General features: G+C 42.1%; 1 protein-coding gene across 4 annotated transcripts in view; it reads left to right on the top strand.

Moving 5' to 3' along the window:
• Positions 1-16,844, top strand: part of dgkd (diacylglycerol kinase delta) — a 138,829-nt gene that overhangs the window by 92,459 nt on the left and 29,526 nt on the right. For all 4 annotated transcript variants that reach the window (XM_078209113.1, XM_078209114.1, XM_078209115.1 and 1 more), the window contains exons 10-19: positions 890-998; positions 1,994-2,133; positions 3,167-3,251; positions 3,847-3,941; positions 4,600-4,699; positions 7,046-7,310; positions 7,737-7,889; positions 8,857-8,985; positions 9,844-9,943; positions 11,614-11,724. In XM_078209113.1, the coding sequence (XP_078065239.1) occupies positions 890-998; positions 1,994-2,133; positions 3,167-3,251; positions 3,847-3,941; positions 4,600-4,699; positions 7,046-7,310; positions 7,737-7,889; positions 8,857-8,985; positions 9,844-9,943; positions 11,614-11,724 (1,287 nt within the window). The remainder of the gene's footprint in view (positions 1-889; positions 999-1,993; positions 2,134-3,166; positions 3,252-3,846; positions 3,942-4,599; positions 4,700-7,045; positions 7,311-7,736; positions 7,890-8,856; positions 8,986-9,843; positions 9,944-11,613; positions 11,725-16,844) is intronic.

Below are 16,844 nucleotides of genomic sequence, written 5' to 3' on the forward strand. Positions count from 1 at the left end.
ACAAACCAGCCAGCAATCATTTAAGTTATGAGAGTTAACATTGTGAAAGCTAACAATGTGGAGGTTCTAATTGTGAAAGTTGTAACAGTTGTAATTGTGGGAGCTAAAACAGAGTTCTAGTTGTGGGAGTTATTACTGAGGTCTAGTTGTGGGATTTATCATTGAGGTCCAATTAAGCAATTTATTACTGAGGTCTAATTGTGGGAATTATAATCTGTAATTGCAGAAATTGTGCTGGGAATAATAATAGTTACAATTGTGGGTGTATAAAATATTATAATTGGAGATTTGAATAGACTTGGATAGGTCAAATATTTGTGTTAACAGAGAGCTCTTTCTCGAAATGGGTTCAGGTCTAATTTGCTACTTCAGTGGGGAAGGAAGTAATATTCGCCATGCTTCTGCGTAATGATGCAGGGCAAGAAAAAGGCCTAAAAATGGGGAAATTGGATGCAATGACCACAATATAATTGTTGGCAAGGGTACTTGACAAGAACAAATTAATAGTGAGAAATTAAGGATTTCTTAAATTGCCAAATTAGCAAACTGAGCAAGGGGAAATATGAAAAACATAAGATAAGATGAGAGCTGTTGAAGATACGGATAGTGAGCAGGTGCTTATGGACAACTTGGCTTTGTTCTATGATTCTATCATTGTGAGGGGTAGTTTGGCAGAGAAACAAATGCGCAAGAGTGGGAACAATAGATTAAGAAAGGAGAGAAGGCGAGTTGGATGATAGTCGCCTGCTTTGGAGTGATATTCAATTGAGGGATGCAGGTAAACCAGTTTGGGAACATTAGTTGGGGTTCTTGTCATTACTTGTGTTTATTTTCAGACAGTACAGATCAAACAACAGTGTGATTTTACATGCTGTCTTTTTGTTTACAGTTTGCGGTTGTTCCAGAAGTTTGATACATTTCGAATCCTTGTGTGTGGTGGAGATGGCAGTGTTGGGTGGGTGCTGTCCGAAATTGATAGTCTCAATCTCCACAAGCAGGTATTATCTGGAGTGTCCTGTAGAAAAATCTGAAAAATCATCTTGTTCTTTTTGATTGGAGGTAGAGACTCAATAACAACTGTGATTGGTGTTCATGATTCCACAACCAAGTAAATGTAAATCCAGAAAAATAAAGAGGTCCATCAGTCCAAATACAAAAGAATCCACGGACTGAATTTCATGCTCCCCCGCCTGTATGTTTTTCGGCAGCGGGGTGAATGTTAAATGGAAGGAACAGCCTTCCATCTGGGTCCCTATCCGCCCCGACCACAGTGATTTTAAACTGGGGCGGGCAAGTTCTCAGCTGAAATGCCTGTCTATGCCCCAATTCATCTTCCAGCCACCCATGGCCCAGGAGATCCTCCCACCCTGCCTCAATTTTGAGGCTGGCGGGAGGATTTCCTGGGCCATAGGGTAGCTGGAAAGTGATCAGGCTTAAGTGTCAGCCTGGACTCTGGATTCCCCCAGCCCTGGCCTCGGCCTCTTCCCTCAACATCCCAGTTGCTCACTCTTCATCCTGCCCACCCTAGGACCCCGAAAAACCTACTTTGCTGTCCAGTCCTGGGACTGACGCTGTGGCATCTTCGAGCACTTCCTTTTGTATCCACTGCAGCTCCTGTCACTGCAAGGATTAGAGAGCTGCTGGCCAATCAGGATGTGCTCCAACTCGTGAGATGGTGGGAATGGAAACCCCGCCATACAAAATATTCAGGCCCATGTTTGATTTTGTGATTGAACCCCTCATCCCACTTCCTCCAGTGCCAGTCTGATTATTCAGTCAGGCCATCTTAATTTTTGTTCCATGTCTGATAATTCTAACATTGGATCCAACATTTCACAGCCTGTATTGTTAGTGGAGGCCACATTTGAAGGTGGTGTCGGAGGTTGAGGTTAAGGGGATGCATGGCACAGAATGTTGCATTTGAGAGTGGGGTATTTCAGGAAATCACTGACTTTTGGGTCTACTGTTTTTAATAACTGCCAAACCTTTTCAGTGCCAGATGGGAGTTCTACCTTTGGGTACCGGCAATGACCTGGCACGTGTACTGGGATGGGGTTCAGCCTGCGATGATGACACACAACTCCCTCAAATCCTGGAGAAGCTGGAGCGAGCAAGCACAAAAATGCTGGATAGGTGAGAAAGTTGTTTAAAAGTTCAATGGACTTCCTTTATTTTATTACATTAGTGGAGCCTGTTACTCTCCATTCTGTTGATTTCACTTAAAGCACAATCGTACAACACCACTTTGTTACCTCTGTACTTAGATGCACAATAACTTCACATCTTTGATTCTGGGAGGGGCAAAGCAGTCAGGGTTCCTGCTCCTGACCACAATCCTGTTGGAAAGTGCACGTATGTGGATGTTGAGTGAGGACAGAATTGGGCGCAGCTATGATGTTTCCTCACAGTCAAGTAATCTGCTGACACTCTGTAGGCGCAGACACTTGTTGATGCTTGTGGAATTTTTATCCCAGGATGGGTTAATGCTGACAAGGAGGTGAGGCGATAAGACATTCAGCACCAAGCTTATAGACATGTGTGATAGAAGCCAAAATGGCCAGTAACTGAGAAAACATGAAAGAAAGTTTACTGCACAAATAACAAACATCACAACACTGTGTGGATGTGGCTGAGACAACAGCAAGCATTGCGGATCCCTGGGACACGCCATCCAGCACCTTGAGTTCATTATCCCGGACCAGTCGGCTCAGGGAATAGGGGAGGGCACGATGGTGGAACAATCAGGAAGCAACAGAGGGCCAGGTAACAGGCATTTCTCCTGCATTTGTGAGAGGCTATTTACAGAGTGCCTCTCACCACAGGGTGAGAGCAGGGTGCTTACCTACCTATGGGCTTGGGATTGGTGCATGGTCGTGGGAAAAGGATAATGATGTATCAGAAGAGTGGGAGACTAATGATACATAGTTCAAGGGAAGAGTAATGGAGTATGGTACTGGGTGAAGGTTAAAAGTGCACGTTATGGGGAGTTAGTAACTGTGCATGTGGAAGCGGGGTAGTGCATGTTGCAAGGAGAAGAGGAATGGTGCATGATATAAGGTGGTTAGAGTAATGATGTATAGGGAAGTGTTATAACCTTGAATGATGCGCTGCAACGAAGAAAATGGGAAACCTATGAGCAGTATCTAATCAATGTTCATTTTTACAGGTGGGGTATCATGGTTTACGAGACAAAAGTTCCACGACACTCCTCATCTTCAATAGGGACAGAGGATTTCAGTGACGATTTAGAGGTAAGGAGTTTGCACTATATGGGTACTGAGCTCAACACCTCAAAAACGATTGTTAGGGAATGCAAGGATCTAGCTCGCATATAGAAGTGGAACTGAGTAATAATCTAGTCAACCCTCAGATATTGTCCAGCCGTAGGGTTGTGGAATGGTGAGGACGAGTGTACAAATCCTTTTTCTGTATTCATAGCTGAATTCTCATTTTGGGGTGGAGTTAGTTAGCAATACTGGAAAGGCTCTCTCCAAGTTCTTTCCCCAGAGATATCCGTACAGTTAGAAGGCTTATGTTTCATGTATATCACATGGTATGGTTTTAAAGAACATTTTAAATGTAATGATAATAAGGAACCTTTCTGAAAATCTGAGATGAATACAGGAAGATTTGATAGGTTTTTAAAATTATGAAAAATACATATCAAGATCAGATTGAATAGCTAAATAGCCTTGAGGGGCTGAATGGCCTACTCTTATTCCTATGTTTTTTCTCTTTATTCCTGAACAATCTAAACAATAACATTTGTGTTTCGTGCAAATTTAAGTAGGCTGGATTGTGAGGGTGACTGATCTGTCTCTTGCTCTGTGTCCCAATTTTTCTCAGGTACAGCAGATTTCGTTCTATGAAGATTCAGTCGCTGCGCACCTGTCAAAAATCCTGACATCCGACCAACATTCGGTGGTCATATCATCAGCAAAGTGAGTAGCGTGCAACAACATGTATCTAGACTAAGCCAGGGCATTAAGTTTACAAGTCTTAATAGTTTCAACTATTCCTACCTGTTCTTCCCAATATTCCATCTGGTTGCAACTCCTCTCCCTCCAATCGCCTGCTTAGAAAATAGACCAGACGACAACAATTGTACCTTTTTTCACAGTTAGAGCAACAGCACTTCTGTATGCTGAAGCAGCAACTGCTGAGATCCATGGAAACAAAAATGTTTATGAAATAAATAGATGCCAATGAACCTTTGTAGCGTGCAGCTAAATATGATAAAAAGAAAACCAAAGCTTAGATTCATAACTACGCATACAAAAATGCAAGTTGAAGAAGCCGTGTTAAATGCCATAGACCCTTGCGGTTTTCAGCAGTCAGGAGTGTGGCTTCTGATTACTTGCTGCAGCCCACCAGTTCCTCTAATTCAGTGAGGATCGTATAGTTAGTTTTGGTCAATCACAAATCAGGAAACAAAAAGAAACATGATTCAGTAGTTAGGTCAAGGTTGATTTAACATGACAAAACCAACAGAACCATTGAGAGGGTGCCTCCATGTGGCACAAGTCAAACACACCAAGATCCAGTCTGAATGGCATCAGGTGCTGATCAGTGCTTTTTTCATCTATTTTCTCCTTGCAGAGTGCTTTGCGAAACAGTTAAAGATTTTGTTGCACGGGTTGGGAAGGCTTATGAAAGGACAACAGAGAACTGGGAAGAATCTGAGACTATGGCGAGAAAGGTATGCAGGGAAAGTTGCACCGTCAGCTATTTCCTTTTTTTCCCTTCAGTTTTCTCTCGTGGTGGCACTGACTCTTTTTGGGATATAGCTCCACAGGTACTGGCTCACCCTCTGATGTGTCACTCAAGGGACTCATTCTTAAAGTGTGAGATGAGACAATGAGTGCCACTGTGCTAGACAGCTGTGGATAGTTTATTCTTTTCCTGAGACTTTGTGCTCTGCATTCGTTCATATTAAATGTCACTTGCCACCAATGTGTTCCCTTTAAAATTTTGTTTTTGAGTTTGAGCAATTATTTTCAGTGGATGGTACTTCACTTGGAACAAGGCTTGCACAATACCTTTTGCCTCGGTAGCTGATTTTCCCTCCAGTCAAGATCCCTTTATATTTGGTTGGCTTCTAACCTAGTGCTTGAAACCTCCTCGCAACTTGTTTGTTGTTATCTGCGAAAGTAGGTAACTTTGTTTCTATAGCCAGCTCCAAATAATTGATGTACACTAATGGCTAAATCACTGGTCTCAATAACACCCACGTGGAGATAACTTGCCATGCTGATCCTTTCTCTGCTTTCTCTGGTTTAGCCAATTTTCAGCTCACCACACCAGCTTGCCCTCCCTTCCCCACTTTCTGACCTTATAGATTGATGGGCACCATGCGCCTTGTTAAAATCTAACTATATCAATTACTTTGCAAATAATCCCACCAACACCTGCCATAATTTTGTGTTGATTCCTTCTTCCTGTACCTTCCCTATCTCAGTGTTTCATTCTTCCCTGTTTCAAGATGGCTTCTAATTTTTTATCCACAGCAAATATGGCATTAATGTCCATTAGTTATTAAATATAATATTATCTTTGGGGTAATTTAGTGGTCCACTCTTGCATTTTATGCTGCCTGCTGTGAATATCTTTCTGTAAATACTTGACTTGTCCTGAGTAGTCTCTGCTATCCTAATTTCAATTGTTATTTCAGTTATTGCCTTATAACCTCTATTCCCTTTTTATATATATTTTGTGCTAGCCACTACTCGCTAGCTATATATTATGAACAACCTTGCCTTTATCCTTTCAGTTTTTCCTCTTTTCTTTAGTGGTATGCATTAGTTCGGTGCTCTGTTGAATATTCCTAAGCAGGAGCCACTTTTCCCTTAACATTGCCAGCCAGTGCACCCTCATAATCTGTCTTCTGAAACATGAATGTTTCTATCGTATTCATTGTTTGCCATCATAAGCCTATGCTTATATGGCACCATGTTGTATCTCTGACTGTGATCTGTTGCCCATCTCTTAGTATTTAACATCAGGTCCAGTGGCATCATTGCTCACCTAGGTTCCTTAACAAATTATGCCAATTAGGATAATGAAGAACCATGGCTTCACTCGTGTTCCAGTTTGTAATTATTAAATCTCACTAATGTGTTACTGATACAATACTCCGCCTAACATGGTAGCACCCAGCAGATGTGAACTGTTAGTTCCTGAGCTACCATTTCTTCCATCCCACAAAATTTCCACCTTATCCACAGTTGACCTAGGTAGGTTTAGCTCTGTTCCAAATAAGTTTTTTTTTCTCATATAAACTATGACATCCCTTCCACTTTATCTTTCCTATCAAAGTAACCTGTAAGCTTGTGGATTTAACCAACCCATATCATTGTTGAATCATATCTTTGTAATGCCTCTGACATCACATCTGCATTCTCCAGCAAGAGCTTCCAAGTCTCCCATTTTATTCTACAAAGCGTATGTATAATTTTGAGTAATTATTTCTCACGCTCCCTGTAATGTGTTCAGGTGGTTTTATGGTGCAGTGGTAGCATCCCTATCTCTGAGCCAGAAGTTCCAGGTCCAAGTCCCTCTTCAGGACTTGATGGCTGCGGAAGGTGTATTCATAACGTGGCCAAACAGTTTGATTATCGATCTGTAAGTCCTTCCAATATGCCTATGATAGGCAGTAAGTATTGGAGTGCCTCATGGTCAGCCGTGCTTAATGCGGAGTGACAACCACCAGGTGACAGGCTAGTGACCTGTCCCAGGAAAAACTAGCTATGGAAACAGATGTAAGCATGTACTTTGTCTGTTTCATGTCCCATCAGATGCGGGAAAGAAATAAAAAGATAAAGAAGACGATAATGTTGTTTATTTATTGTGCCATTATTTCCTGTACGGAAATTTCATTCAGCACCTTGTAACTTACTATTGTATCAGTATCTGCACCTCAACCATCAGCTGTCAACACCTGCTTCATACCATAAGATCTAGCTTATGTAATTTTTCTACTTCCATCATTCTTTATTTTCACAGAATTTTCACCAGCCCTTCTGATATATTCTTCCTTTAACTGCAGTGCTCTGTACTAAAAGAAAAACTGGACTCCCTGCTTAAAACACTCAGTGATGAATCCCAGGCGACCTCATCCCTACCAAACCCACCACCAACAATTGCAGAAGAACAGGAAGATGGTGAGACAACTAGTATGATGTGTGACCTTGCTGAGGAAAGGCCAGCCTGTTCCCCCAGGCCACAGATATTCCGCCCAAGGGAGCAACTCATGTTACGAGCAAATAGCTTGAAGAAAGCGATACGACAGATCATAGAGCATGCAGAGAAAGGTGAGAAATCAGTAGCAACTTACTGCACAGTTACTCGGATTTTATGTTGAGGTGGGAGGCATCAGGCCCCCTGACCAGTTTGTGTACATGGATCCCTGTCCCCTAGATCTGCTGGATTAAAGGCTGACACCAACCAAGATGTGAAATGCATCACTGTATCTACATCTCTTCCTTTGATTGCTATAACATTATAGGTGTACAGGTCTTATCAGCTTAATTTCTTCACTAAATCTAACCAATATTTTAAATTATAAGAACACAATTGTAATTATTACTTCATTTATGTGTGTTCGAGCATTAACACGCACTGTAAGTTGAAGACAGCCTGGCCATGTATTGAGCCTTTATAAAAACCTCATGGGCAGCTTTAGCCTTGTTATTGAATTGGTTACAATTTATGGTGTTTGTTCTTTCTACCCTGTCTAGCTGTGGATGAACAGAATGCACAGACACAGGATCAGGAGGGTTACACCTTTGGTCTTTGCTCTGAGGAAGAAAGGAGAGAGTCCCAAACTGATGACAAGATCTCACTGCACTCCTCATATAGCTCTAACATAAAAGGAAGGGTCTACCGGAAAGGTACTGAGCCTTGATGTTTTGATAAGATACTTTCTGTGCATAGGAGCAATTGGCATAGTGATTAGAGGCTTTCCTCAAACTCTGGTGTGGACTTGTACATGCAAGTTGACACAAAGATAGTTCTAGGTTTCAGGGAAAGCATGGAGCTCTTCCAAAACAAAGGTGTTTTTTGCACAATTTGGGGAAAAGGAGGCATGGAAGAGAGAAGGGATCAGGGAAAAAAGGGAAGAGATAGAGATCAAGAGAGGAGGATTGTTCAAGGAATGACAGAAGTGAGAGAGAACACAAAACCATAATTGTTATGTCTCAAAAGACAGATAAGGATTGACAGTAAGTGAAATCTGTACACACTAGAGGCTTTGAAATAGGTGTGGGGACAGGAGTGGCAGTGGGATGGGACCAGAATTGGCACTGACCAAGGCCTGAAGATAGGAATGGAAATGACCAAGATTTGAGGGTAGGAATGGAACTGAGATCTAGGAACTGATCTTGATTCTGTCTGCCTTTTTGCCTGAAGAATGTTGGACTGTGCTTGGGTAAAACAGGGAAAATAAGGGAAAGAAAGAATTTGACAGTTATACAAATTACTAACTCAGGATCTGGAAGCTCAACTCTGTGTTTGGTGTTGGATCCTCTCAGCTGCTGTCCTTCTCCCACTTCTACCATGTTCTGAAGAGATTTCACAAACAAATTCATAAGTTAAAGGAATTACAAACAAGTACAAATTGGTGGCATTTTAAGGTTTATGTTAAACTTCATTAAGATGATCAATCAGATTTTGTTTGGGTCATTTCATGGTTCCAGTCATCATGTTTCTCCTGAATTTTAGCATTTCTGAAAGGTGCTGCTTTTCAATTTAAGGATCGCTAGATTGCATTGGTAAATCTTGCGGGATGTTTGTGAGGGAATTGTAGTTTATAGCAGCCAATTAAATGTAATTGAGACTGTTGTCCTGTCATCATTGCAGTGCCAAAGTCTCCATGTGAGAGGAGGATCAGTAAAGGAAGCTTATCGATTGGCAGCTCCTCCTCACTTCCTACTCCAACAACAAATCGAGACAACTTGCCAATGCTCAACTCCAAGATTCTTTACCCAAGTAAGTGAAGGGATTAAGCAGTATCAGCAGTGACACAGGAATCCTGGTGCAGAGTGAATGAGAGTACTTCCTGTATCAAACTCACTATCCTTGAGTTATAGAGGGAAAATCAGCCACACTGCTGTGGGCTACAATGAGAAAACCAGCCAGCATTCCAGCTGCTGAACACTAACTAGAGCTGCAAAATGTGCATTGGTGTTTCATGATTTTTGGTGCAGGCAAAGTAGACTTATCTGTGGTGCTTCTTGTGACCAGATATTCTACTATCGTTCACAATCTAGACTTATGCTATTGCTGACTGCTCCTTATAGCTGCTGACTACACCTCGCAGCTGCTGACTGCACCTCGCAGCTGCTGACTGCACCATACAGTGACGGCTGATGGTTGCACCTTACAGTTCCTGACTGCTTCAATGTGTTTTAGAAAAAGAGGTGGGATTGCTAGGATTAGTTTACCACTTTGCTGACGAGACACAGTTTATACAAGGTCATCCCCAGTTGTAAATCAGAACCTTAACATCCTGATGTTATTAAAGTTGTAACCTTTAGCTGTTGAGAATGTTGAATGGATTGTTCTGATCCCCCTGCTGCTCTCATGCAATAGTCTGCAAATTATTTTGTCTTTGACTCTTCCTTTCTCAGTTCATACCTGGCATCACCATCTGAGACATTGTGTGTCAAAAGGTGTGGGGAAAAGGGGCTGAGGATCTGAACACTGCTTTCATACTGGACTCAGCAATGTTAACTCGGGGGCTTATCTTTTATTCAGGTGGGGGTGTAGCTGGTTCTGTTTTGTGCTGGCAAGTGCTTACACTGTTGATTTCACCACTGACTCTATGTTCTATGCACCTCCCATCAGGTTTACGAGCTGGATTGGCTGCTTCCTTGGCTGGAGGATCTGTCATCAGCAAAATGTTGTTTGTCCATGCTGACACTATGAACTCGGAACCTGATATTCTGTATGTGCCGTGAGCAGTCACTGTTTTTGTTAATCCTCAGTTTCCCTGTATAGTGCATTCTGTTTCAGGTGTTTTGATCTTATTTCAAATTGTTCCATTGGTTTAATTTAGATTTTATTTGTCGTGATTTCTGTTTGCTTTGATCAGAATGACTAATAACCACCAAGCTACAGCATAAAGCTCTCTCGACACTGTCCCGTCAAACATTCCCAGTTCAGATACAGCATAGTTTAGATGCAGAGTAAAGTTCCTTCTCCAACAACAAAAACAAAATACTGTGGATGCTAAAGATCTGAAATGAAAACAAAGTATGTTGGGAATACTCAGCAGATCTGGTAGCATTTGTGGAAAGAGAAGAAAAATGAACATTTCTTCAGAAAGTTCTTTCTCCATTCTCCCATTAAACACTCCCAGATCAGACACAGCACTGGTTAGATACAGAATAAAGGTCATTCTACATACCCATCTTAGCTGTTCTTGCCTCCAATATCCCACTGTTCAGGTGAAGCGGAGTGATCAGGCAAGAAGGTTTCTGGAGGGCTGTCATTGCCACTGAATCTGTACTCCAGCCAAGTCAGAACTTTCAAGAAAGCAAGAGAAATTGGCAGGAAGAAAACCCATTACTAATTCCCAGTCTGATGTGGAGAGGCTAAAGTTGCTCACTCTGCTTAACTTGTATTCAATATCTCCTCCCATCAGGACAGTGTGGGACAGTGAGGTACTTCGAGGAGGCAGTCACACCTGGGTGATCCCTAATTAGTCTTGGCAGCCAGGAATAGGAAGGAATGGCAGCTGCTAGGATCATCCAGTGCCCCCATTCTTTCAGCTGCTAAAGTGCCTATCAGGAAAGGGAGGAAAAATTATTCTGAAAAGAAAAGCTTGAAAAAAAACAAAAGCACTGGAAAGTATTTATACGTCTTGTATAGAATTCTCTAGTTTTGCTTTTTAAGTTTGGTTATTAAAAGTGCATCAAAGTCTTCGCAGATTTCAGTGCAGCTTATGTAGCAAAAAAACAGGTATTTCTTCTTGCACATTAAAATAAATTAAACTCAACATAGTTGCACTGATTCCTGTCTGTCCCAAACTTTGTTTTTATGCATTGCTCCCAATATCACTCCTTAGATATCGTTGAAAAATTTCGTTGAAAATTTCACTGAAAGAACAATCAGTGTAGGGAGTCTGAAATGCAAAGGTTACTCGGTGTGATTGAAATTACACTTTCTTTCATTCGTAACTCAGCTCAGCTGGGTCTCCTAGGAGACCTAGCTGTCAGGTAGAGATGATTCATTGGGAACCAGTCTCTCCACTGGGGTCCACTTATGGAGAGCCCAGATCAGCTGGTCAAAAGATGACTATCTCTGGAGAGGATTGTTGACCAGGAGCCAGCTCTCTTTCAAGGAGTTCTCGCATTGGGAGTGCAGTTCTCTGGTGTGATTTTCTGGTTGAGGGTGCTGTAAGTTCGAAAGTCATCTCAGCATGAGTCCAACTTTCTAGTGGCAAATTTGAGTTGGGAGAAATACTCTGTGGGGTTTGCTGGTAAATAGTGCCATTGTTAGGTTTTGAGCTGGTGGATGCACTTTTCCAAGTTAAAACAAATTGAAATTGGGGATTTTTTTCTGTGTGAATCTTCAGGATCCTGGAGGCTCAACTTGATTTATTTTGTTCTTCAGAAATGGGTATACAGAAAAGTGTGTAATGAACAATTACTTTGGTATCGGATTGGATGCAAAAATTTCTCTCGATTTCAACAACAAACGGGATGAGCATCCAGAAAAATGCAGGTGAGAAAACCAATTGTCAATAGAGTGCTGGATTGAAAGAATGGCCAAGTTTGCTACCACTCCACAAGCTGCTGTTGTAATCCTTTCCCATCAGAGTTTTCATTTCAAAATACAAAAGGAGGTGATCAAGTTGTCAATTGCAGTCATGCCAAGGGGCTTGTGGAAATTCATGTATCGCTGATCAAACTGAATCCAAGAAGGGGAGGCAGTGGCAGAGTGGTATTGTCACTGGACAGGTAAGGACGGCACATGGCACAGGGGTTAGCACTGCTGCCTCACTGCGCCAGGGACCCAGGTTCAATTCTGGCCTTGGGTCACTGCCTGTGTGGAGTTTGCACATTCTACCTGTGTCTACGTGGTTTTCTCCGGGGGCTCCAGTTTCCTCCCACAGTCCAAAGATGTGCAGGTTAGGTGAATTGGCCATACTAAATTGCCCCTTAGTGTGAGGGGGATTAGAAGGGTAAATACGTGGGGTTATGGGGATAGGGTCTGGGTGGGATTGTTGTCAGTATAGACTCGATGAGCCAAATGGCCGCCTCCTGCACTGTAGGGATTCTATGATTCTAGTAACCCGAGAAATCAGGATTGTTTTCTGGAGCAATATTTTGAGGAACCAACAAGGGAGCAGGCCATATTGGACTGGGTGTTGTGCAATGAGAAAGGATTAGTTGGGAGTCTAGCTGTGAGAGAACCCTTGGGGATGAGTGACTGTAATATGGTAGAATTCTTTATCAAAGTTGATAGTGATGTAGTTGATTCTGAGACCAGGGTCCTGAATCTCAGTAAAGGTAACTATGATGGTATGAGGCATGAATTGGCCATGTCGGACTGGGAAACTATACTGGAAGGAAAGACAGTGAACAGACAATGGCAGGCACTTAAAGAATGCATAGGTGGACTCCAGAAGTTGTTTATTCCTGTTTTGTGCGGATCCACAAGGGATGGGTGAGATCCTAAATGAATATTTCTCATCAGTATTTACTGTTGAGAAAAGCATGGATGTTAGGGAACTTGGGGAAATAAATAGTGATGTCTTGAGGAGTGTACATCTTACAGAGAAGGAGGTGCTGGAAGTCTTAAAGCGCATCAAGGTAGATAAGTCCCCGGGACCTGATGAAGTGTATCCCAGGACATTGTGGGAGGCTAGGGAGGAAATTGCGTGTCCCCTAGCAGAGATATTTGAATCATTGATAGTCATGGGTGAGGTGCCTGAAGATTGGAGAGTGGCAAATGTTGTGCCTTTGTTTAAAAAGGACTGCAGGGAAAAGCTGGGAACTATAGGCCAGTGAGCCTCACATCTGTGGTGGGTAAATTGTTGGAAGGTGTTTTGAAAGACAGGATCTACAGGCATTTAGAGATGCAAGGACTGATTAGGGACAGTCAGCATGGCTTTGTGAGTGGAAAATCATGTCTCACAAATTGGTTTGAGTTTTTTGAAGGGGTAACCAAGAAGGTAGATGAGGGCAGTGCAGTTGATGTTGTCTACATGGACTTTAGCAAGGCCTTTGACAAAGTACCGCATGGTAGGATGTTGCATATTAAATCTCACGGGATCCAGAATGAGGTATCTAAATGGATACAAAATTGGCTTCTTGACAGAATGTGGAGATGCCGGCGTTGGACTGGAGTAAGCACAGTAAGAAGTCTCACAACACCAGGTTAAAGTCCAACAGGTTTATTTGGTAGCAAATACCATAAGCTTTCGGAGCGCAGCCCCTTCGTCATATTTCTGTGTCTGTTTGCACTGTTTGAGAACAGATAACCACTCCATCTGACGAAGGGGCAACGCTCCGAAAGCTTATGGTATTTGCTACCAAATAAACCTGTTGGACTTTAACCTGGTGTTGTGAGACTTCTTACTGTTCTTGACAGAAGCCAGAGGATGGTTGTAGAGAGTTGTTTTTCAAACTGGAGGCCTGTGACCAGCGGTGTGCCTCAGGGATCAGTGCTGAGCCCACTGTTATTTGTCATTTATATTAATGATTTGGATGAGAATATAGGAGGCATGGTTAGTAAGTTTGCAGATGACACCAAGATTGGTGGCATAGTGGACAGTGAAGAAAGTTATCTCCAATTGCAACGGGATCTTGATCAATTGGGCCAGTGGGCTGACGAATGGCAGATGGAATTTAATTTAGACAAATGCGAGGTGATGCATTTTGGTAGATTGAACCAGGGCAGGACTTACTCAGTTAATGGTAGGGCGTTGCGGAGAGTTACAGAACAAAGAGATCTAGGGGTACATGTTCATAGCTTCTTGAAAGTGGAGTCACAGGTGGCCAGAGTGGTGAAGAAGGCATTCGGCATGCTTGGTTTCGTCGGTCAGAACATTGAATACAGGAGTTGGAACGTCTTGTTGAAGTTGTACAAGACATTGGTAAGGCCACACTTGGAACACTGTGCAATTCTGGTCACCCTATTATAGAAAGGATATTATTAAACTAGAAAAAGTGCAGAAAAGATTTACTAGGATGCTACCGGGACTTGATGGTTTGAGTTATAAGGAGAGGCTGAATAGGCTGGGACTTTTTTCTCTGGAGTGTAGGAGGCTGAGGGTGACCTTATAGAGGTCTATAAAATAATGAGGGGCATAGACAAGGTAGATAGTCAATATCTTTTCCCAAAGATAGGGGAGTCTAAAACTAGAGGGCATAGGTTTCAGGGGAGAGATACAAAAGTGTCCAGAGGGGCAAATTTTTCACACAGAGGGTGGTGAGTGTCTGGAACAAGCTGCCAGAGGTAGTAGCAGAGGCGGGTATAATTTTATCTTTTAAAAAGCGTTCAGATAGTTACATGGGTACGATGGCTCTTGAGGGATATGGGCCAAATGTGGGCAATTGGGATTAGTTTAGGGGTTTTAATTTAAAAAGGGCAGCATGAACAAGTTGGGCCGAAAGGCCTGTTTCCATGCTGTAAACCTCTATGGTGCAAGAGTGGTAAGGGAATTGTAGCCAAACCATGGCTTACAAGGGAAATTAGAGATACTATCAGATTCAAGGAAGAAGCATACAAATTGGCAAGAAAATGCAATAGGCCTGAGGATTGGGAGCAGTTTAAAATTCAGCAAAGGAGGACCAAGGGATTGAGTAAGAAGAGAAAAATAGAAAATGAAAGTAGCGGGGAACATAAAAACTGACTGTAAAAGTTTCGATAGATATGTAATGAGAAAAAGATTGACAAAAACGAATTTAGGCCCCTTGCAGTTAGAAATGGGAAAATTCATAACGGGGAATAAAGAAATAGCTGAGGAATTAAATTTGTACTTTGCTTCAGTCTTCACAAAGGAAGACATGAATAATGTGCCAGAAGTGCTGAGAGAAACATGTTTTAGTGAGGAGCTGAAGGAAATCAGCATTAGTAGAGAAATGGTTTTGGGGAAATTGATGGGATTGAAGTTGGATAAATCTCCAGGTCCTGATAACCTTCATCCCAGAGTACTTAAGGAAGTGGCCCTGGAAATAGTATATCCATTCGTGGTTATTTTCCAAAATCCTTTGGACTCTGGAATAGTTCCTACAGATTGGAGGGTAGCTAATGTAAGCCATCTGTTCAAGAAAGGAGATAGAGAAAAAACAGGGATCTATAGACCAGTGAGCCTAATGTCGGTACTGGGGAAATTGCTATTATCAAGGATTTCATAACTCGGCAGTTAGAAGGCAGTGGTATAATCAGACAAAGTCAGCATGGATTTACAAAAGGGAAATCATGCTTGACGAATCTATTGGAATATTTTGAGGATGTAACTAGTAGAATTGATCGAGGAGAACCAGTGGATGTAGTTTATTTAATATAGATTTTCAGAAGGCTTTCGACAAGGTCTCACATAACAGACTACTGTGTAAAATTAAAGCACATGGGATTGCAGGTAATGTCTTGACATGGATAGAAAGCTGGTTAGCAGATTAGAAGCTAAGAGTTGGCATAAGTGGGTCTTTTTCTGATTGGCGGTCAGTGACTAGTGGGGTTCCACAGGGATCTGTGCTAGAACCCCGACTGTCCACATTATATATTAATGATTTGGAAGAGGGAATTGAATTTTTTGTCTGCAAATTTGCAGATGATACAAAGTTGGGTGGGAGGGTGAGCTGTGAGGAGGATTTGGAGATGCTTCAGCATGATTTGGACAGGCTGAGTGTGCGGGTATCTGCATGGCAGATGCAGTATAATGTAGATAAATGTGAGGTTATCCACTTTGGTAGCAATAATAGGAAGACAGATTAATGCTTGAATGGATGTAAATTGAGAGAGGTGGATACTCAACGAGACTTTGGAGTCCTCGTGCATCAGTCGCTGAAAGTAAGCACACAGGTACAGCAAGCAATAAAGAAGGCAAATGGTATGTTGGCTTTCATAGCGAGAGTATTTAAGTACAGGGATAGGGATGTTTTGCTGCAATTGTAAAGGGAATTGTTGAGGCCACACTTGGAGTATTGTGTGCAGGTTTGGTGTCCTTATCTGAGGAAATATGTCCTTGCTATAGAGGGAGTACAGTGAAGGTTCACCAGGTTGATTCCTGGAATGGCAGGTCTGTCATATGAAGAGAGACTAAATCGGTTAGGATTATATTCACTGGAGTTTAGAAGAGTGAGAGGAGATCTCAAAGAAACTTATAAAATTCTAACAGGGTTAGACAGGGTAGATTCAGAAAGTATGTTCCCAATGGTGGGGGAGTCCAGAACTAGGGGTGATAGTTTGAAGAAATAGAGTTAACATTTTAAAACTAAGGTGAGGAGAAATTTCTTCTTCCAGAGGGTGGTGAATGTGTGGCATTCACTACCACCAAATGTAGTTGTGGCCAAAACGTTGTCTGATTTCAAGAAGAAATTAGATATAGCCCTTGGGGCTAAAGGGATCAAGGGATATGGGAGGAAGGGGGGAATCAGGATATTGAATTCGATGATCAGCCATGATCAAGGTGAATGGCAGAACAGGCTCGAAGGACTGAATGGCCTACTCCTGCTTTTAGTTTCTATGTTAACCCAGAGACCCAGGGGACCCGGGTTCGATTCCCACCACAGCAGATGATGAAATTTGAATTCAATAAAAATCTGGAATCTAATGATGTCTATGAATTGATTGTCACAGAAACCCATTTGGTTCACTAATGTCCTTTAGGGAAG

This window comes from Mustelus asterias, chromosome 3 (genome assembly GCF_964213995.1).
Source record: "Mustelus asterias chromosome 3, sMusAst1.hap1.1, whole genome shotgun sequence".
Lineage (NCBI taxonomy): Eukaryota > Metazoa > Chordata > Chondrichthyes > Carcharhiniformes > Triakidae > Mustelus > Mustelus asterias.